At 43.7% G+C, this 21,385-nt stretch overlaps 2 protein-coding genes across 2 annotated transcripts; one reads left to right on the forward strand and one right to left on the reverse strand.

Annotated features, from left to right (window-relative positions):
• Nucleotides 1-298: 298 nt before the first annotated feature.
• oplah (5-oxoprolinase, ATP-hydrolysing) lies at nt 299-14,975 on the forward strand. Its single transcript, XM_080514758.1, has 28 exons — nt 299-415; nt 1,617-1,860; nt 2,011-2,202; nt 2,768-2,882; nt 3,273-3,396; nt 4,742-4,937; nt 5,149-5,314; nt 5,427-5,565; nt 5,765-5,832; nt 6,364-6,539; nt 6,750-6,890; nt 6,994-7,106; nt 7,221-7,391; nt 8,149-8,286; nt 8,503-8,641; nt 8,726-8,838; nt 9,658-9,809; nt 9,905-10,065; nt 10,161-10,262; nt 10,369-10,543; nt 11,138-11,322; nt 11,416-11,562; nt 11,680-11,814; nt 11,989-12,138; nt 12,892-13,049; nt 13,149-13,309; nt 13,426-13,523; nt 14,097-14,975. The coding sequence occupies exons 2-28, from the start codon at nt 1,690-1,692 to the stop codon at nt 14,247-14,249; spliced, it is 3,939 nt and encodes a 1,312-aa protein (XP_080370884.1). The 5' UTR covers nt 299-415; nt 1,617-1,689; the 3' UTR covers nt 14,250-14,975.
• Nucleotides 14,976-18,592: 3,617 nt separating this feature from the next.
• Nucleotides 18,593-20,686, reverse strand: foxh1 (forkhead box H1; the record flags this gene model as incomplete). Its single annotated transcript, XM_080515261.1, has 3 exons — nt 18,593-19,555; nt 19,690-19,794; nt 20,357-20,686. 3 exons carry the CDS (start codon nt 20,684-20,686, stop codon nt 18,593-18,595), a joined length of 1,398 nt encoding a protein of 465 aa, XP_080371387.1.
• Between the last annotated feature and the right edge of the window lie 699 nt (nt 20,687-21,385).

Here is a 21,385-nt window from a genome sequence, read left to right on the forward strand (position 1 = left end):
TTTCTGGACTATATTCATTTGGAAATGTAATAAATAACTCTATCCATTATTGAAGATGCATTTCCTGCCCGATACATTAAATCTATTTCTCGGAATTACTTTTGGTTGAAAAGCTTGACTTTATGTTATATCGCCTGCATCGTGAACACTTTTGGTAGTATTTGTAGAAGAGCATGACGTCACAACGCCCACGTCTCCCCCACCGCCTGAGAGGGGGGCGGGGCTTAAAAAAAAAAAAAAAAACCCGGACAGCTGCACTCACAAAAACGTCTCGCGTTTCTCCGATGTGGTTCACGGAGCGGTGAGGCACAGTGAAGAGAGAGGAGAGAGGAAGAGGAGGAGGAGGAGGAGGAGGATCGCACTGACTTCGGATTATCAAAGATTAACACGCCGCCGGTGCAGCGGGAGCAGCGAGGTGAGTCCAGCCGTCGAGCCTCCCGGTTGTCTTTGCAAGCGACTCCTCCAAAAATATCCCGGTTGAGCCTGTGCAGCTTTGTCCTGTGTTCTCTGGCTGCCAACAAAACCCCACTTTATTCTAGTCTGCTGAGCAGAAGGCGGTGTCGGGGATTTTCCTGCAGATTCCTGGGGGATTTGCACGTTTTTGTTATGATGCATTAGTCCTGAAGCTGCTCTTAACATGTCAGAGTCATATTAATTTCATTATGTCACCTGATATAATGCACTTAATTGATCAATCAAACTGTATTCTGAAATGCATTTACTATTCAAAGGGCTTAATGTTACTAAATATATTTTTAACTAACAAAGCAGGGTAAACAAAATAATGTTAAAACAGATTAAATAGAATTTGCATGGCATTCAAATATGAATATAACATTTCTAAAATGACAAAGGCAACTCAAACATGGTATCAACAGACTAGAATGAACAAACTTCATAAAAGTAATATGGAAAGGGATACATTATGTTAAAATGAAAGTATAATGAAATTCAGGAGTTATGAAAAACTTATTACGGTAAAAAACAAAAAAAACAAAAGGACGCTAGAAGTGATGTTAAAAATAGACAAAACTGAATATATAACGATAAAAAATGAAAATCAGATTTTTTTTTTTATTCCAGAAGAGATGGAATGGAAAATAAATTGACCTCTTTTAATTCATGGCACAACTTTGACTTTTCAGTCCTGGAGCTCTCTGAACTTGAAGCAGTCTGCATCTGCTATTAAAACGTGAACCTGCTCTCATATAGTGTTTTCAATGAAATTGATGCACAAGCTATTGAGCTCTTTCAAATTTGTCATTATGGTTATTTACTCTGTAATTTACAGATCTAATCTGCATGAAAGTGTGCAATTTAATAGTCTCTTTGGCTTTGAATTTTCCCAACATTCATATTTGTGTTACAGCAATATGGCTGCTATTGGCTGAATATTGAGATTTTCTTCTTCAGCTGTTGAATAACATTGATAATGGATTAAACTTACAACTTGCATTTTAAAAGTGCAGAAAAGTGATGTCGGGCTGAATTGGGAGCAAATTTTCTCACACAATAGGAGAAGAAGTGACTTGTTTATGCACTGCAAGCCTTGAATATTTTGCCAATGACGAGCGTTTCTCTCCAATCAGTGTTCATCTCTGCCGTTGTCTTATCAGCACAGCGATATAAACTCACTCCCATCGCTCCACGCGGCCGCAGACCCAGAAGCAGCTCTTCCCTGTCCTAACTATGGCTGAGACCGAGGGGAAATTCGACTTTGCCATCGACCGGGGAGGCACCTTCACCGATGTGTTTGCCCGGCTGCCCGACGGCCGTGAGAGGGTCCTGAAGCTCTTGTCTCGGGACCCCCAGAACTACAAAGACGCTCCCACTGAGGGGATCCGCAGAGTCTTGGAGGAGGTAGGTTAAAGAGTTTATACTTGATAGATAACGTCGGAAGATTACAAGTGAGGCAGTAATAGACAATTAAGGACCGCTTTTTTGGCAAGAAAGATGGATAAATAGGTAGGTCAACATGGAAACTAATTATATGTATGTATTTGTTGACAGGAAACCGGGCGAGCCTTTCCTCGCGATCAGCCTGTGGATACGTCTCTGATTGGCTGGATCCGGATGGGCACCACAGTAGCCACCAACGCGCTGCTGGAGAGGGAGGGAGAGAGGACGGCTCTGCTGGTCACTAAGGGATTCAAGGACCTGCTGCACATCGGCACACAGGCCAGGCCAAAGCTCTTCGACGTGGTCCGTACATTTACCTTCTCGCACCTTTTGTCGGCTCTCGACTTGCCACATGTCTCGACACTAAACTGAGGACGGTCTCCGTGGGAGAGCCGACCTTAATGCTGGGGCCGCTGCAACGCAGGTTAGTTATTATGTACAGTTGCAGAGACGGCAGCGTTAAGCTCGGGGCAGGACCTGGAGTTTGCCCCCAGACCAGTTGTACCATTAATGGTTTGAGTGGTCATTTTAGTTTGAAGCTGCGTTGCAGAACCATGATAGAAGGTGTTAAAGGTAGATAAAAAAAAAAAAAAGATCTTTCAATCTAGATGGAAAAAAAGGTTGCACCTATAAAACTACATGTTTTTTCTACATCCATTAGGATCAGACCACAACAACAAACAAATGAGCCATAGAATGTCCCGATTCTCTCTATAAGCTGTTGAAAAACAGTCCTTGCCTCAGTTTCTGTCCTCTTGACTTTACGTGGCCCCAAGCATCCGTACCCACCCTGCAAATCACTGCACTGTTGGTCAAATACCCTTGTCACTGCACCTGCTGTGAAACATAATGTGTGTGTACATAACAGGAGGTTGCCCTGCCCGACGTGCTCTACGAGGAGGTCATAGAGGTCGACGAGCGCGTCGTCCTCCAGCAAGAAGGCTGTCAGCTGCCCAGGAAGGACCCCGGACGCGTTGTCACAGGTGTGAGGCAGGTCTTCAGCCTGTACCGTTGAAGCAGTGTCACTTCTGTACACATTGCGCGCTGCAGTGAGTCGGTGTGGAACCTTGATTTTGTTTGCTCGGCCAGGAGCCGCAGCCCCTGTCGTGACACTCCAGAGACTAAATGTTAAGGCTTGGACAGCTATTTAGCTCATTAACTATGTTATACATCATTATGGCAAAGCTGGGTTGAATACACTGTATTCAGTTATTAGTAGCGGAATAAGGCACATTAAAGACAATATGCTGTATGTTTATGGGTGATAAGTTTTAGAATGCTTTGCTCCACTGCGATCAGCTCTGTGTAAGAGTATTGCCAGAATACGTCGCATAACTTGGAACTAATCCAGAAAACCTGTGCTTGTTTCCCAGGCAGCACGGGGGACTCTCTGGAGGTGGTCGGGGAACTGGATCTACAACAAGTCGAGAAAGACCTGAGGGGAGTTTTGTCCCGAGGCATCACCAGTCTGGCTGTGCTTCTGCTGCATTCTTACACGTGAGTGTCGTGCCGATTGTGAATTCTTTACACACGATCCTGGCCGCATTTCTCACGTGTCTCTTTATTTATTTAAGGTTTTCTGAGCGCTGTACACTTCTCCTGCTTTCTGAACTTTTCTGAATATTAGGGAGTTAAAACGTGTCTGTAATAGTAAAAGAAAATTCAAAAAGAGGAGTGTTCACTTTTTTTTTTTAAGTCCTTTACGTTGTGCAGAACTAACAATGGAACATTTTGTAATATATTGTATAACTCTCACTGGAGGCCTCTGTGGGAGGAGTGGTCTGCAAACTCCACATGTCAGTGGTTGTTGGTGTCCTATAGCATGTTTCTCCCACGTGGTTCACTGGGTAGAAGTTCATGTTTTTTTTAACCCCCCGACTTCTCCTCCCCTTCAGTTGAGTGTATTTTTATTCGTTCTTAGTGATCATGTCCATTTTAAGAATGAGTTTGCGGACATTTTTACTTCAGGGTTTGTAAAGTTTAATTCAATTTAGGACATTTGAGTAAAATAAACAAAAAAGAACAAACACGTTTTGTACCTTTTTAGTAAGTGCACAAATTCGCTTTACTTTTTAATGAGTTAATGTTTACAAAAGAAAGCCACTATTACCTTAAGGACTCAAACTCCCAGTCATCTCTGATGCTCTGAACGGAGATACAGACTTTTTAAAAATGCCACATAGGCCAAGTAAGTACAAAAAAATCAAATGTTATTTAAAAATTAAAAATCATCAATGCTTGACGATAGACCAAAAACTACAACCATAGAAGGGAATTAAAGGAAGAAAAACATATTTGCTAACCATCTTAAATTAACAAAAAAAACAAAAAAACAGCAACATTCTAACATATGCAAACAGAACCATATCAAGATCCCAAACTTTTTACACTATGTACACACTACTCATGTAATCACCGTCGCTTGCAACCAACACTAATATAAATCAAGAGTGTTGAATTATCCTTCAGACGAAATCAAAGAGGCCAAATCGAAACATAACTAAATTCTGTTGTTAAAACTAAACACTGACTTGACTGAAGTCACTCTTGCCAAGGCGTTCAAACTAAATGGGTGATTCGGCTCCAACGGTCTGCATCCTCGACCTGACGTCGACACAATAGACATTATGGAGAGCGAGAGCTCTCAATCCCAAAGAAAAATGTTATTACAGCCCATCTGTAAAAGCTCCTGGTGTGCGACCTCTCTCACCATCCCTCGGTTCTGAATTGCACCTTTTTTTTTTTTTCTCCATTTGATCAGTTTTCAGTTCGAGCTGCTTAACATCTTCTCATAGTTTCTGAAATGATGATGATGATGATGATGATGAATTCCCTGTTGCAGGTGGTCTGATCATGAGAAAGCCGTGGGCTCTCTGGCGCAGCGTCTGGGCTTTAAGCAGGTGTCTCTCTCCAGCGAGGTCATGCCGATGGTGCGGGCGGTGCCCCGCGGCTACACCGTCACCGCCGACGCCTACCTGACTCCCAAGATCCGTCAGTACTTGAGAGGCTTCACCTCCGGCTTCAAAGGGGCCTTGAAGGTGTGTCTTGTACAGTAAAGTAGGAATAGTTATTTCATTTCAGTGTGTAAGTTCACTTTGCTTGTTGCTTTTTATTTTTTTAATGGAAATGATCACTTTTCCCGACCAGAGTGGCGTTTTATCGCTTTCAACAAAAACAAAACTTGGCAGCGGCTTCAAAGCTTTTCCGAACACGTCTGATCTTGTATTTCCTCTCTCTCTCTCTCGTCAGGATGTGGACGTCTTGTTCATGCAGTCCGACGGAGGTCTGACTCCCATGGAGCAGTTTTGCGGCTCGCGGGCCGTCCTGTCCGGCCCGGCGGGGGGGGTGGTGGGATACGCCATCACTTCCTACAGCCAGACGGAGAAGAAACCTGTGATCGGCTTCGACATGGGTGGTGTGTGACCTCACAGTTTGATCCCGGAAGCGTGCAGCCTCATAGAGATTGTTAAAGATGTCTTATCTTATGAACTGAATGCTACAAACTGCTACAACCCTTTTTCTCTCAGGAACCTCCACTGATGTGAGTCGATACGCTGGCCAGTACGAGCACGTGTTTGAGGCTACCACCGCCGGAGTCACGCTGCAGGCCCCTCAGCTGGACATCAACACCGTGGCTGCAGGCGGAGGGTCCCGACTCTTTTTCAGGCACGTTTGCGCCAGAAGTGCGTCCGACCGTTGGCAGTGGTTCCACGTTTTCAGGGCATGTCTTCGTTTAACAGATGTTATCAAAGAGACACGACATTCTGTGACCACGTAAAATCTGTGTGTATACTCTTGTTTTCTTTTTTTTTTTTTTTTATCCACACTGAAACATTTTTTTTTTCTTTTTGTTTTCCTTTACCAGATCAGGAATGTTCGTAGTGGGACCAGAGTCTGCAGGTGCACATCCAGGACCAGCCTGTTACAGGAAAGGTAACAAGAACAGTTTGTTTCTTCTTGGATTTCTTTCTTTCTTTCTATCTCTCTTTCTCTCTCTCTCTCACTGGTTTGTTCAAGACACCGTGTGAGATTATATGTGTTTAGTTCTGTCAAGACAAAAAATACACGTCGCCAGGATTTCTATGTTCATCCATCTGATTCTCACGCTCTACTTCTTTTGTTTCATAATCCTATTTATCTACGTGAGGCACGAGACCAAACTTTGCATGATATAATAGAAGCTTGCTTCATATTTCTCCGTTGGAGCTGTAATGGTTTGAAACCTGAGTGTGCCGTCATTGTCCGTGTTCCCATTTGCCCATTTGGAAACGCCATCACTTCATTTGTTTTGTAAAAAGATCTCTACTTTGACATTCTCAAAAAAACAAAAAAAAAGAACCTACGTTCAGAAATAAGGCCATGTGAGCATCGAATGTGTCGTCTTGTGTAAAAGCAGCATTTAAAACATGTGTTCCCAGTTATGAGAAGGCATTTCACATGCTCCCTGGTGGGGGGTTTTTCCAGGTGGGCCTCTGACTGTGACCGATGCGAACTTAGCCCTGGGCCGCCTCCTCCCTTCCTTCTTCCCAAAGATCTTTGGGCCGGGCGAGAATGAGCCTCTGTCCATGGAGGAAACCATGAAGCATTTCCGTGTCCTCACCGAAGAAATCAACCATTTCCTGTCTTCCAACCAATCAAAGGCAGGAATATTTCCTTCTATTATTTTGCACTTCAGTCCCCTCCTGCTGTGACTGTTATGTATGATCTTGCTTGTTTACGTGTATCTGTTCAGTAGTGTATGTTTTTAGATTTAAAGAAATGTAAACATTGTCCAGACCTTGAATATGCATGATCATTCGAAAGCACGGCAATAATAATAAAGACTTCTATTGATCTGTTTTCATGTGTAGGTTGGTGCCAATGGGGCCGGCCATTCAGACGGGAAGCAGATGCCACACGACCAATCAGACATGAGTGTGGAGGAGGTTGCCATGGGCTTCATCCGTGTTGCAAATGAGGCCATGTGCCGGCCAATCAGAGCCCTGACACAGGTAATCTGAGTATTTTTTTTTTCTCGAGAATCTCACGCACAACCTGTGGCGTTTCTGAATTCCAACACTTCATTTTGTGTTTTTTTAATCGGTGCCCTTCTAGGCGAAGGGGCACGACACATCTCAACATATGCTGGCGTGTTTCGGAGGTGCAGGCGGTCAACATGCCTGTGCCATCGCGCGAGCTCTGGGGATGAAGACTGTCTTTATTCATAAGTAAGGTCGATCGATTCAGGTTCAAAGGGAGGAAAAACCATCTTACAGTTTGGCAACAAAAAAAAAAGAGCAGCGAAGTGAGTGCTTGTTTGTGTTTTGTTTTGTTTTTTCCAGGTACAGTGGTGTCCTGTCAGCCTATGGTCTGGCTCTGGCAGATGTCGTGGAGGAGGTGCAGGAGCCCTGCTCTCTGCAGTACGACCAGCGATCTTTCGGTGACCTCGATCGAAGAGTCCAGCTGCTGATCAAACGCTGCCAGGATACCCTCTGCACACGCGGCTTTACCAGGTCAACAAGCACCGAACTCGTGCCTTTCCACAGCTTTTAATCTACTGTAGCAGACTGTGGTGTGTAAATTACTCAAGATCAGGACTCGGTTACAGTTACTTGTTACGAGCAAAGTTTACAGTGTTGCAAATTGTAACGACTTGTAAAATACTCATTGTTGCAGTATTGCTGTTGCACATCAGCTAAGCTATTAGCACTGTGTGGGTGAGTCTGCTTATAATTTGGATGTCACGACTCGTAAAAGAATGAACTGATGACAGCTTGTAAAAGCTTAAAAAATAATGGCAAACATGCAGACAGTTAAAAACAGCTATTCACTACTGTTATGTTACTGACATTTGGTGCTCCGTTTATGCTGCTGTCAGGACTGACTGACAGCAGGTTGGCAAAAGAAGCGCATCAGTAATTGTAACTGCATTTCTCGTAACTGCATTGGTCGTTTTAGTGGAGTTACGATACTCTTATATTACCTTTGTTAATGTTTTCAAGATATTTTGATGGTCCCTATAACAGACGAGGAAAGCTTGTTTGATAAATTAATTCACTAATACGTCTTTAATTATTGCATTCTGCTTATTTCCCTTATAAATTGTGCCACATTTTTACGCAGCAGCACTGAGTGTGTGATTGCCGTCCATGAAAAATGGACCAACTCTTCTCAACCACTGCCGCAGACCCCATTTACATTAAGTTTAATCGTTGGGTTCCGGGATCGACCGCCACACTAAAGCAGCCTTCGCGCGTCTCCTCCTCTCAGCGCTCAGATAACCACCGAGGTGTTCCTCCACCTGCGCTACGAGGGGACCGACTGCGCCCTCATGGTCACCGCCGCCGGCTTTCCCAGCAGTGCCCATTCCTGTCGATCCGGGGACTTCCGCAGCGCCTTCACCAAACGGTTTGCGTGCTCGTTTTGATTCCTGCATGAATGTCTGCAGCACGTGTTCACTGCAGAGTGGATGAATCATTTCCACTCACACTCATTTACTTTGTTCTGCCTGCACTGTCTGCTAACGCACTGCGAGGTTAATGAGTTGTTTGTTTTGCTGAGTGTGTCTTTTGTGGTTATAGATTAGCACTTTAAGCCTTACACTACTTGTGATCTTTCTTTAAGTTACCTGAAAGAGTTTGGATTCACCATCCCGGACAGACCCATCATGGTCGACGACATCCGAGTGAGGGGTTGTGGGAAATCTGGCATCAAATCGGTGTACAGGAAGAAAACGGGGCAAAAGCAGGCCAGACCGGTCACGGTACGCCTCGCACTCGGTAGATAACAGTGCTCTCATTGGGTGACGTATCATGATGAAGCTTGTGTGTGAACATCTGCTCTGTAGGTGACCAAGTGTTACTTTGAGGGCGGTTACATGGACACTGGTGTGTATCTGTGGGAGGAGCTGCCATGCGGTCACAACATCCAAGGACCAGCCGTCATCATCGACAAAAACAGGCAGGGGTTTTTTTGTTTTTTTTATACTTGCGCTAAAATACTCCATTACATCCACTTTCTTAAAATATTTTAACTCGGGGCGTTCAAGTTTGATTCACATGATTTAATTATGCCAAAGTTATTTTTTTTTGTCAGGTTGAAATCGTATATTTAAAAACTGCATCTGTGCTTTGTGCTTTTGTGCAGTGGCTTGTTTTATCGAACTCTTCACAATATTAGCGGTCATTTTTTGGGGGGGAGATATTTCAAAAGTTGTTAAGCAACATTTGGAATATACTACGTCTTAGTCAATACCAAAATATGGAATACATCAGTATTTTTGTTCACTATAAGTTTTCTGTTTCATTGAAGATTTGATCTCTTGTGTTTTGGGGTGTTCACCCACTTTGCCTAGCGTATAGTATCTGCTGTTTTGCTCAGAACTCGGTGTCAGTATGTCATTTCAAATGTAAAATATACACTAGATTATTGATCAAATGCTTTAGGTTGCAGCTTGCGTCTTTACATAACTGGATAGTAACAGTAACACTTTGATTAAGCATAATAACACGAGTAAAATTGGAAAACTGATGTATTTAAGTAATAACACATAATTAGATGATCTCACAAAACAAATAGTTTATATACTATGCAAATGTCTTTAAACTCCCGGACTATTTTTGATATCTTGAAAATTAAACAAAGCAATAGACAATGTAGTCTTTTCACCCTCATACTAACCATATTATATCACTTTGAGCAAAAAAATCTACTTTACAGCCTTATTGTGCACAGTCCAAGTGTCAAATGTCACATTTTCGTTTGTCTTCCTATGATTAGCACCATCCTGGTGGAGCCGTGTTGTGAAGCCCAGCTGACGGAAGCCGGAGACGTTTGCGTGACGGTGGGCTCGGACCCTCACTGTGCTCTCGGCACTGAGCTCAACACCGTGCAGCTATCTATCTTTTCACACCGCTTCATGAGCATAGCCGGTACGCCAACACAGAGAAGTGGACGGCGGCGGGAACGAGTGGAAGTTTTTTTTTTTCTTTTTCCCGGTCATAGTTCCGTCCGTTTTCTCCTACAGAGCAGATGGGCAGAGTTCTCCAGAGAACCTCCATCTCCACCAACATCAAGGAGCGTCTGGACTTCTCCTGCGCCGTGTTTGGGCCGGACGGCGGCCTGGTGTCCAACGCGCCGCACATTCCGGTGCACCTGGGGGCCATGCAGGAGACCGTCCAGTACCAGGTGAGGGGAGGCATTCTGTAGATGACGGGGGCGAAGTCGATTCTTCAGCGCAACAACAAGGTTGTGCCGTTTTTTTTCCCGACTTCTCTGCGCAGATCAGGGCAATGGGGAAAACGCTAAAAGAAGGAGACGTGATCCTGAGTAACCATCCGTGTGCCGGGGGAAGTCATCTCCCGGATCTAACAGTCATCACACCAGTCAGTCCTTTCTTTTTCTTTCAGTATCATCCCTCTCTTTATCCTTTGTCCATTCCTCCTCTCTGACCTTTTGTTTTTGTTTTTTTAACCCTCTTCCCTTGTACAGGTATTTAAAAAGGGGGTGAGCTGCCCTGTTTTCTTCGTGGCCAGCAGAGGGCACCATGCTGACATAGGAGGGATCACCCCAGGCTCCATGCCTCCCCACTCCACCTCCCTGCAGCAGGAAGGCGCAGTCTTCGTTTCCTTCAAGCTCGTCACTGGTGGCATCTTCCAAGAAGAGGGTAGGGGAGATCAACCGTATTTTTTTTAAAGGTCTCTTAATTGAGTGAAAATAGTGTATGAAAGATTGTTGGAGTCTTTAAGTGCAAAAAAATTGCTTCAGTTTTTTTTTTTTGTTTTTTTTTTTTTATTAGCATAGGATACACACACATAGTTACATAAACATCAGGCGATTTAATATAGTATCATATGGCTTTGTTTCTTGTGCACATGTCCAATTCTTCAAATCAATAATGCTGAAAAAAAATTGTTGTGGGCGAGTTGTCCGGATTTCTGGATGCATTTCTGGGTTTTTCTTCTGGAGCAGAGCAGATCACCAGTGCTAATAAGAACTGGTTCTCAACTGATTGAAGCCATTAAGGTTAAATAATAATAATACAATTTGTTGGTGTAAAAAAAAAAAACCCAGACATTGACGACCTAAAATGGATGATAGGAGTTGAGACTTGTGTTTGAAAGCAATAGCTATTATTGTTTTCAGATCGCAAACACTTGCATGATTGCAATTATTATTTCATCTTTAGCGTAATGTTTGTTGTTTTTTTTTCACCACGACGATCCCCTCACACTTCGCCGTCCACCTTCATCCACATCAGCTGTCACCGAAGCCCTCATGGCTCCGGCCAAATACCCAGACTGCTCTGGGACCCGTAATCTTCACGACAACCTCTCAGACCTTCGAGCCCAGGTGGCGGCCAATCGGCGAGGCAGCCAGCTGGTGGGGGAGCTGATCGACAGCTATGGGCTCGCTGTGGTCCAGGCCTACATGGGCTACATCCAGGTAACCGTGGCGACAGTCAGACTGACGAGTTGTAGTGTTTATGAAGCGTAATGGTAGCCGGTAACTGTAATCAGTGTGTGTGTGTGTGTTAAGAGCAACGCAGAGCTGGCAGTGAGGGACATGCTGAGAGATTTTGCGCGTCGCCGGCGGCAACAGACCGGCTCCTTGGAGGTGGAGTCTGAGGATTTCATGGATGACGGCACTGCAATCAGACTGCGCGTTCAAATTAATGAAGAAGAGGTGGGCTGAGCTCATCTCCCTCTAAATGACCGCACGCGAGCACTGACCAAACAAATCCGACGGTTACTTAAAGTGTGCGTGTTGCTTACTGTTAATAACCCTTTTTAAATACGGCAGGGCAGCGCAGTGTTTGACTTCACGGGGACGGGCCCAGAGGTGTGGGGCAACTGCAACGCTCCGCGGGCCATCACCCTCTCTGCTCTCATCTACTGCCTGCGCTGCATGGTCGGGCAGGACATTCCCCTCAATCAGGTAAGTCCGCTCCACCCTTGGGAGTGGCCGTGTGACTTCAAGAAACGTACGAGGGTTTGTTTTTATTCGGTAGGACAAGTCGGAGGCCTTTGGGGAGAAACTCGATGCAGGTCTTTTTGCTCGTCTGCACAGAAAGATGTGATGAGTTGCGTGTTTGTTTGGGGTTTTTTTCAGGGTTGCCTCACGCCAATCGAAGTCATCATCCCGCCTGGATCCATCCTCCAGCCGTCCCACAATGCAGCGGTGGTTGGGGGAAACGTGCTCACGTCACAGAGGGTCGTTGATGTTATTTTTAAGGCGTTTGAGGTGTGCGCTGCCTCACAGGTAAGATTTTAAATTTTTTTTAAATTTAAATATATTCAAACAAAGCTAACCTGTCAGATGAATCAGCGTCATGTTTCAACTTGATTCAAATGAATCGGTGGTCATTTTCTGTAAACGTGCGTTTCTGAGTGGAGAAACTGCAAAAATAAGACTCGATGGGGCGTAGCTCCCCGGGACTGAGAGAAACACTCAAAAGCTTCTTTCACACAGAGATTACACAGCAATGCCACAACAGAGCCGTAACAAATGTCCCTTTCATTGATGGCTTTGAGTGATTCACACAGATCCAAGCGAAGACCAACCGCTGTGTGCTTCATTCCTGGCAGACGTCTGGATTTCAAGTATATATTTTGTGAATTGAAAGAACCAGAGTTTAGCTTCTGTCCATGCGTGAAGACAGATTTGAGCCTAAATGGTGAAATCCACTTAGGAAACGTGATCATATTGAGAACTTGCAAAACTACTTTCACAGCTTAAGGTGTTTCACAAAAAAGAAAAAAGAAAAAGGTCTTTGCTTTGATAAATGGAATCATAGTAGCCAAATTATATATATATGTGGTGTTGTGATTGGCTTGATAGACAAATGTTTGTACTCTGATTTCCTCCCACAATCCAAAAGTATAGAGGTTAATTGGTGTCTTTAAATTGCCCCTGGGTGTGCATGTGACCGTCTTAACCTCTTTAGATGGATGCTTGGATGGTGTTCTTCTAGAGTGACGACTGACCCATGCTTGTTCGTCCTCCATCCATCAGGGCTGCATGAACAACATTTCATTTGGCAGTGAGAAGGTTGGATATTATGAGACCGTAGCCGGAGGAGCCGGCGCCGGACCGGGCTGGAACGGGCGGAGCGGAGTCCACAGTCACATGACCAACACCCGCATCACTGACCCCGAGATTCTGGAGAAGAGGTGGGAATTCATTTAAAACCTTCGAGGATTTAATTGAGTTGTGCGCAATGGTATAATGTTTATTCGGAGAACTGACGGGTTTGTTCGTCTGGCGTATAGGTATCCAGTGATTTTAGAGCAGTTTTCCCTGAGGCCCGCTTCAGGAGGGGCAGGAAAGTACAGCGGTGGAGACGGAGTGGTTCGTAAGCTTCTCTTCAGAAACAAGGTGGTCCTGTCTGTCCTGACGGAGAGGAGATCCACCCGCCCGTACGGGCTCCTGGGTAATCTCATGTTTTTTCATCGAGTATCTTTTCTACCGAAGAATATATATTACCTCATTTTAGTTTCTTTCGTTTCATACTGAGTCTTTCTCCGTCGGGTGGTGGGGGGGGGTCAGGGGGTGAGGACGGTGCAGCGGGGATGAACCTACTCCACAGAGCCGACGGCAGAGTCCTGAACCTGGGAGCCAAGACCAGCGTCAGCCTGCAGCCTGGAGTAAGATGCGTTTGGACCCACTTAAAGCTACAGTACACCAGCGCTGTAATCTGCATCTAAATGTTTCAGTTGAACAATGAATTGATTCTGGGGAATCAAGAGTTTTATGCATTTTTATTCATGGGAGGCTTATCACTCTGAAAGTCATAGAGCATCTTCCACCATTTTGGGGGACTTCACGATAATGTATACTCGTCGTTATGCTGAGAATATTCTCACTGTGATCTTGTGATCTCTACTTTTTGAACTAATAACACATCAAATCCAAAGACAAATGGATCCAAACTCAAATCCAAACATTTTTGAGTTAATAATAATGGGAAAATTTATAATTTGATCAGTTTTGCACTTTCCAACTAATTTAGTTTAATAGAAATGTCAAATAATGGTGTTTATAACCTTCACATGTGCTCTATGAAAGATTTAAAACACAGTTTACAAAGTGCTTTTATACAATTGCAGCACTGAAGCAATAATGAGCACAGATGTCAAGACCCTATATGACACTCTACTTCTTTATATTCCCATCATAATGTGTGTATTTTATATACGTGTGTGTGTCTCCCCCAACAGGACATGTTCTGCCTCTACACGCCCGGAGGAGGTGGCTATGGGCGAGAAGAAGAACCAAACAAAGCTCCTCAGACCAAGCGAAGGCGTTTGAACGAGACTTTCCTGGAGAGGGGCAGCGTGTTCGAGTACCGGATGGCACAAGAGGGCGTGTGAGCGGAGCTCTGCGAAACAGGCCAGAGGAAAAAGAGGTTCAACATCAACAAGACAACACTGTGAGAAATCAAGGAGGTTAAAGCTAAAAGAGGGGAAATACTTGGACAAGTTGAAGAAGGCAAATTTTATTTTATTTTTTAACTATTTTTACTAAACCACCATGAGATCAAGATGTTTTTAGTGTCTGTTTGCAAACAGACGTAACATAGAATGTAGTGATAACTGCCAATAATGGCAAATAATGTGATTGCTAATATGTCAAGTTAAAGATGGATCGGTCCACATCAAGCTTGATCACAAGGATTTCTGTGATCGACACGTTCCTCCGTTCAGGGGATATTTTTCTAATCCGGAAAAAGTTTTGTAACTAATTTTTAAACCAGCATTTCAAATGAGAGATTTGCAATAAAGGTATATTTTAATCATGGTGGCAGCAAGAAGGACATCATATGTATAAAAAACCTTCTCTGTCTGCTGTGCAACTTTAAATGACTTGCTGCATTGATCCTTGTTTTAAAAAAGAAAAAGTCATCCAAATAGACTCTAATCTTATCCAGATTGTCTTTTACTTGTCAAGAGTTTGCATTTTTACCTGATTCAAAAAGATCCCGTTACACAGAATCATGAACACGAGCTGCTTGAAGCTTTCAAACAAAACTGATCGTTTTACTCACATTTCTTCATGCTTATTTTTGATTATGCCTGTAACTGAATACAGAAATTGAATATCCCAAACAGAGATTTTGCCAATTTCAATAAAGATTATATTCTGGGATAATTTCCCCATTGACTTTATCGTTGGAGGTAATTTTTGGAATGTGTGTGTTTGTTCACCAGTGGGATGCTGTGCATAGTTTTCTCTGTAGTCTGACTTTGTTTTATCAGGCCTGCTTCTATTTCTTCAGCGGATAATTTAACTTCAATCACATTGTAGATTGTACCCCTTTCTTCCAAACTGTTAAAAATTCAACACAGATATAAGTGTTGTGTGTGCAGGATTTCTGACAGTTTGAATCACAAGAATGTATTGGGAACATTTGTAGATATTCACTAAGAAATATTTTCTATTCCTGACATGAATTAGGTCCGTTTTACCATTTTTAACAAGTATATTGTAATGGCATGCAATGACGTTTCTTTTTAGTGACTTTAAAAAGGAACAAAAGTTTGTTTGTTTTTTTCTCTGCAAATGCAAAATTCCATTATCTGGAGAGCTGGATGTTTTCCTCCTGTAGATTTATGAGTGAAGCTCCATCTCGTTCCTGTTTTTCTTCCAAACCTGAAGATTAGAGGTGAACAGCTCAATGTTGGTTGGACACTTTATCCAACACTTCATCACTATAATGTTTCCAGCACCGCAGCTTCACTATGTCTTCCCTAATAGGACAAATAAGCCAAATTCCTAAAATTATGTGAATAAACTATTCAATCCAGTTAGTAGTTTTGGCTTTTTAGCATTTGTTGAGGATTAAATGCATAAATGGGGTACACGTGGCTTAGGGTTGTCCTCCAATCCTACACCTCATCCCGTCCACGTGTCTCAAGTGTTCATGGGAAACAAATTAAAATCGACTGAGCTCATTGCATTGCAGTCTTCAACATTATTCTAAGTGGTTGGGTGAATGTGACCAACAGTGTAAAGAGCTGTGAAGCAGCTCAAGCGGCAAAAAACGTCATTTATGAAGGTTGTGAAATATCTATTGTCTTAGCTTTAAAGGTGGTCAATTTATTCACGAACCCGTGTGCAAAACAAGAGAAAAGTTCACAGAGACATTTTTTTACACGAATAGGCAACCACAAAATTCATGGCAAGTAGTTACGACCAGGATGATTTGTGTGTTTGTTTGGGTGAAAGTGGGGGAGGCGACAAGCCTCCTTATGTAAAGCAGCCCCCCCTCCCTGCCCTGGGTCTGGAGTGGCCACAGGCTGAGCAGGAAGGACGATGAGGGAGTGCAGGCATGCCCAGGCAGCAGATAAAGAGATAGCAGCCACAGTGGGAGAAGCAGCAGGAGGCCGGCGGCAGCTGGACCGGTGATGGAAATCAGCCGGGTCTGCGTGTGGACCCTGGATCAAAGATAGGAACCTTCTTTATGGATCACAACTCCTCTGATCAAACTATTTGCCATTGTTGGAGTGTGCTGCTTCTCACAATCCAAATTTCCAAATATTTCCACTTAAATTTCGACCAAAAACTTGTTCTAATCTGCAAGCTGCATGTGTATAGATATGTACAAGAGCCCTTTAGCAGAAATCACAAGCATCTTCTCACGTTACTGTAACCAAGTTGTATTTTTGAGTACTGATAGTTTTTAATAGTATTTTTAAGTTATTATGCTCATACTTTAGTACACTTTACACTAAATAATCTTACTGGTTACTGTAGTTACACCCACACGTTAAGATATTTTTCTAACTTTTTGATCTGGCAGTTTTTAGCCCATTATACTTGCCCACTAAAATGTTAGCTTTGTCTATTTTTTTAAATATCACATTGCAATGTTCCTATAATTTATCTGAGAAATAATGTATTTGTTTTATATTGCCTTTAAAAAAAAAAAGTGGAATAAATTCTTTACAATGCAAGACTATTATATTTTAGTGATACTTTTAATGAAGTAAGGTATTCAAAGAAAGAGTGTCTTTACTTGTAATAATGGTCAAAACTAATTCAAGTAGCACAATATTCCATTAGTTTCCAATGGATTAAGAAAAGCAATTTTATACAAATAAGCACAGCAAGCAATTTCAATTCTTTAAAATAAAAAAAATTTGACTGTTCCAATAATATGACATTCTGAATACTTCAGAAAAGTATCTGCTGTAAAACAGGAAAAGTTTTGTTAATTCCATTACATAATGTTTGTTTTACCATTCTCTCAATTACTGGATTATTTACCAATTTCAGATACTATTTTCAGTCTATACCGTTAAAGTGACCATAGATCATTTAACAACATTTAAAGTAACACTGGTCATTCTGCATGAAGTCTTTTTATATATATATATATATATGAGCTACATTTTATTTAACTTTTTTGTGAAGTACATTCACACTTTGGTGCTCCTACTTTTATCAAACTTTTTAGGCAAAAGCTGACTGTGGAGATAAGAATCATGAATGACAAAACAGGCCTTTCAAGAAAGTGTCGTGACATTCGGTTGCAAATGTCTTCAGCCTGCATAAAAACAATTCCACCGGAAAGCTCCGCGATAATGAAGGGGGCCCCGTGTTTCTCCACTCTCTCTTCTGTATGTCTGCCCTGAATTACTTTAAAAGAAAACTGCAAACAGACCAAATGACGCTGATGCTTGTAGGTGAAAGACACATTTTAACACACAAAACAAAAAGATGAACCCGTCTTGTCTTTCCATCGATTCAAACTTAACATCCAGGTCAAAATAGGCAGCACTTGTATTCATACTCTTTCTGGACTGTACGCACAAATGAAATGACTCCAAGAACTAACACGTTTAAAAGTGGCGTGCAATGAAATAGTGCAAACATCCAGCAGCGCAAAGTCCTGGGAACTTGTTTGAGGTAGATATTGGTTGTTGTACAGTAGGAGGTTGTCTCACACGCTGTGAGGAGCCTTCAAACTCCCAGACATACAAAGAATCCTGTGCACTGTCTGTATGATTAAGCCAATATTAACAGAACATAATAAAAGAAAACAAAAAAACAATTCTAGTGATTTATCACAACCAGCCACAAATAAATCAATTTAGAAACAGTATGCAAACAGAAAACACAGGTATCACTTCACAAAATCTAAAATATTGGATTGACCAATTTTCTCAAATATTGCAACCCTTTTATGCCTTCAAGTCTGAAATCACAGTTTAAGGCTGGCAGAATATATACTGCGAAACACCCGACACTTAACACTGAAGCTTAAACTGACCGTGTGCACCATCACCGGGGCCGGTCGCCCGCAGTTGTACAAACGATACATTCCACTGTCGCAGCAGGTAAACAACATTCAAAAGCACATTCATGTCAATAAAAAAATTTACAGTGCAAACGGCACTGACAGTGCAAAGAGATTGTGGATATACACGATTTCATCAAAAGGCTGAGGTAGACGTTAGATTTGTCGCATAGTATTTGAGGTCGTGTGCCCCGATGAAACCATGTAATACGCCACAATTTTATGATAGACAGAATGCGTTACTTAAAAAAAAACAAACATTGAAAACCCTGAATTTGTAATCAAGACTGTTTTGCATGTTTTTTGTTTGGGGGGAGGTAATGTGATGTTTTTTTGCAGCTCTCGATTAAAACTCCACGTCGAGTGTCGATGCAGCTACAGCGGTCGTCTCTGGCTGACGTACTTCGGAGTCCGTCAGTATTGATGGTATTTATTCAGAGAGCCCCCGTTCTGAAAGGCGTACTGACTGGGCGGGGGATGATGATATGAGCTCTGGCTGACCGGCACCAAAGCGTCGAAGACGCTCTTGTTTGGAGGTACAGATTGCAACATGTTGTCGAGGTCCATGAGAAGAGGAGGCCCTTGAACGGCAACTGGCCTGCTGGGGAAGATGGGCCAATAACTGTGGCCTATAAAGTGACCAGGCGTGACGGGAGACCGACTGTACCCGTATAGGGGGAGTCCGCTATGCAGCGCCACTATCGGACCGCCGCTGAACCGCATGCTGGGCGGGGCAACGGCATTGGGTGGAGCGTATTTTGCGTAAGAGGTCGGGAGCTCCCAAGGAGGCGCAGCCGCTTCACGTCTCGCCGCTTTGTGAAGTGGCTGCATGTAATCTTCATAGCCACCGGGCCGGGCTTCACCCACGGGAGAAACACGCTTTCCGGGCATCGACGTACCCTTCCACTCCTCGTCGGAGGAAGAGGATGAGGCGGGGCTCGCAGAGCTCGCAGAGGCGCTGTGACCAGACGAGGCGTAACACGCTCGCAGGGACGGCGAGGGCCGAGGGGGCTCCATCTCAAGTCTGCAATTCCTGCTGGCCAGGTCCACGTGCTCGGAGGAACCAGCCGGCTGCAGGCTGTGAAGCAGAGATTCAATGGCGAAGGACGAGTCCAGCTTCGGTTGGGCCGGATCTTCTCGTATCGGGGAAGGGTTTCCAGGAGGCTCGGGTCGGTGGGAGGTCACAGGAGCGCGGGGCCGCTCTGATTCCAGCTTGTGTCCCTGCATGATGTAAGGGGCTAGATCCTGGGCGAAGATTGTCTCATCCCGGCGAGAGACGGCAGTGTTCTGCCTCTTGAGGAGCTCCAGAGGAACGCGGTTCAGCTCCACGGCCCAGAAATTGCCTTTTCCCTGAGGTTTACTTGGGTCTTTTAGCACCTATAAAGAGATGGAGGCACCAATGTTTTACAACTACATTGACATGGATGAGAAATAAGACAAAAAGACTTCCTACCAAGAAAACTATTGATTTTTAAAGTCTCCTCTGTATAAATCAGTTTCACCATACAAACCTTAACAAAACAGTCATAAGATGAGAGGTTGTGCCTCACAGAATCCCGCCAGCCTTTGTAGTTTCCTTCGAAAAATGGAAAGAGGGTACTGATCTCCTTGAGGATCTAGAAATAAAACAAACATAATACAGCATAGAGAAATGTGATCCTACAGGATATACGTTTACATATTTTCCTTAATAAATTCACACTGGTTTCAATAGTTCCGTGTATTAATATACTTTCAATTTTGATTCCCACATGTACAAAATACATTCTCAATCCCTATCCATACATTCCCTGGATGCAACATTGTGGCACTCCCAGAAGACAAACGAAACTTTATTCTAGTATGTACTGTATCTTATCTCTGCTCCTGATACAGACCAGGGTCTGGTTTCACTGAAACCTTATCAAACAAAGCCAGGAATGGTAGAGCACTGGTCACCCAAGTGTGACCAAAAAGTGACTTGTCAGTGTTGTATACGGAAGCCTAAAGGAATGCATTGCATGTTTTCCATGCAAAATGTTTAGAATACCTTATTTTTTAAATATAGCACATAGAAAACGTGGGAATCTTGAGCATTCGTCGTGCGTAAAATAAAAATGTGTTCCCTTTGTCGAATAAAAACAACGAGGCTATTGTAAGTGTTACATGCCAACAAAACAACGTGATTTTCAGCGTTACCTCAGATAATGTTAGTTTTTTCTGTGGAGATCTTTGGATGACCATTGCAATCATTGCAAGATAGGAGTACGGCGGCTTTGGATACCGCTGGTAGTTTTTCTTCTTTCCACCACCGGAGTGACTCTTCTCCGGCCGACCGCTACACATGTCCCCAGTCATCGGCTCCTGTTTGGTGCCGGCATCGTCACCATTCTCGTCTGGAGCCCCAGGTGATGTGGCCCTCTCCATATATTCTGCGCCTCTGTGGATGTTGTCTACGCGCTCCGAGAGCTTCTCCGCCGCGCGCGGCAGCTGCTGGGGAGCCATCTGCAGCCGGGTGGTGCGGCCCATGCCGGAGGGGGGGCTGTGCGCTACGCCGCCGAGGGGAGAGCACTGCCGCACATTTCTGTGGAAGTCAAGTTGATGGTTGGGATGTTCTCCAAGGAGGAGCAAAGCGGGTGGGTGCCAAGATGCTTCTAGTCCGGCCGGTGCTTTGTCATGTTGATCATCCAAAGGAGGAGGTGGGCTGTACGGTCAGCCTGCAGGGTCGGACAGGAGCACGGGCAAGGGAGGGGGGGGGGAGTGAAAGAGTTGGTCTTTAACTTCCAGCAGACCACTGGCTCCAGCCTCACTATTTGAAGAGCAAACAATTAACAGTTTCATGTAAAACCCGCTGCGCAATCGAGGCAAGAATGAGGCGTTATCTGTACCCAGATCGCCTTTTTCGCCCCGGGGGGTGGGGTGGGGGGGCAGGGTGGGTTTTGATTACCATGACTGCAGAGAAACAGACTGCAAACCTATAAATTACTCACGATAATATCAACACTTCAGAATAACACAAGGGGTATCTGAAAATGCTTTGAAAACCAGAGCCGAGAAGGATTTACGCACACTTAAAATTAAATCAGCTCGAATGGACAATGCACTGGAATGACATTCTGCACTCGTCCAGATTTTTAAGTGATGGTATTATTCGCCATTAAATACCTAGTCTGAGACTGACAAACCTCAGACAAACGCTGTGGGGGGGAGATGCGGTGAGTATGAGGC

The sequence above is a fragment of the Blennius ocellaris genome, assembly GCF_963422515.1.
Source record: "Blennius ocellaris genome assembly, chromosome: 19".
In the NCBI taxonomy this organism is placed as follows: domain Eukaryota; kingdom Metazoa; phylum Chordata; class Actinopteri; order Blenniiformes; family Blenniidae; genus Blennius; species Blennius ocellaris.

Bases quoted from the DNA above. Each gene is read 5' to 3' on its own strand.
- oplah (XM_080514758.1), top strand. From the start codon at position 1,690: ATGGCTGAGACCGAGGGGAAATTCGACTTTGCCATCGACCGGGGAGGC. The intron at 8,839-9,657 runs GCAGGGGTTTTT...TCCTATGATTAG, and splicing joins GTCATCATCGACAAAAACAG to CACCATCCTGGTGGAGCCGT. The intron at 13,524-14,096 runs GTAAGATGCGTT...CTCCCCCAACAG, and splicing joins GCGTCAGCCTGCAGCCTGGA to GACATGTTCTGCCTCTACAC.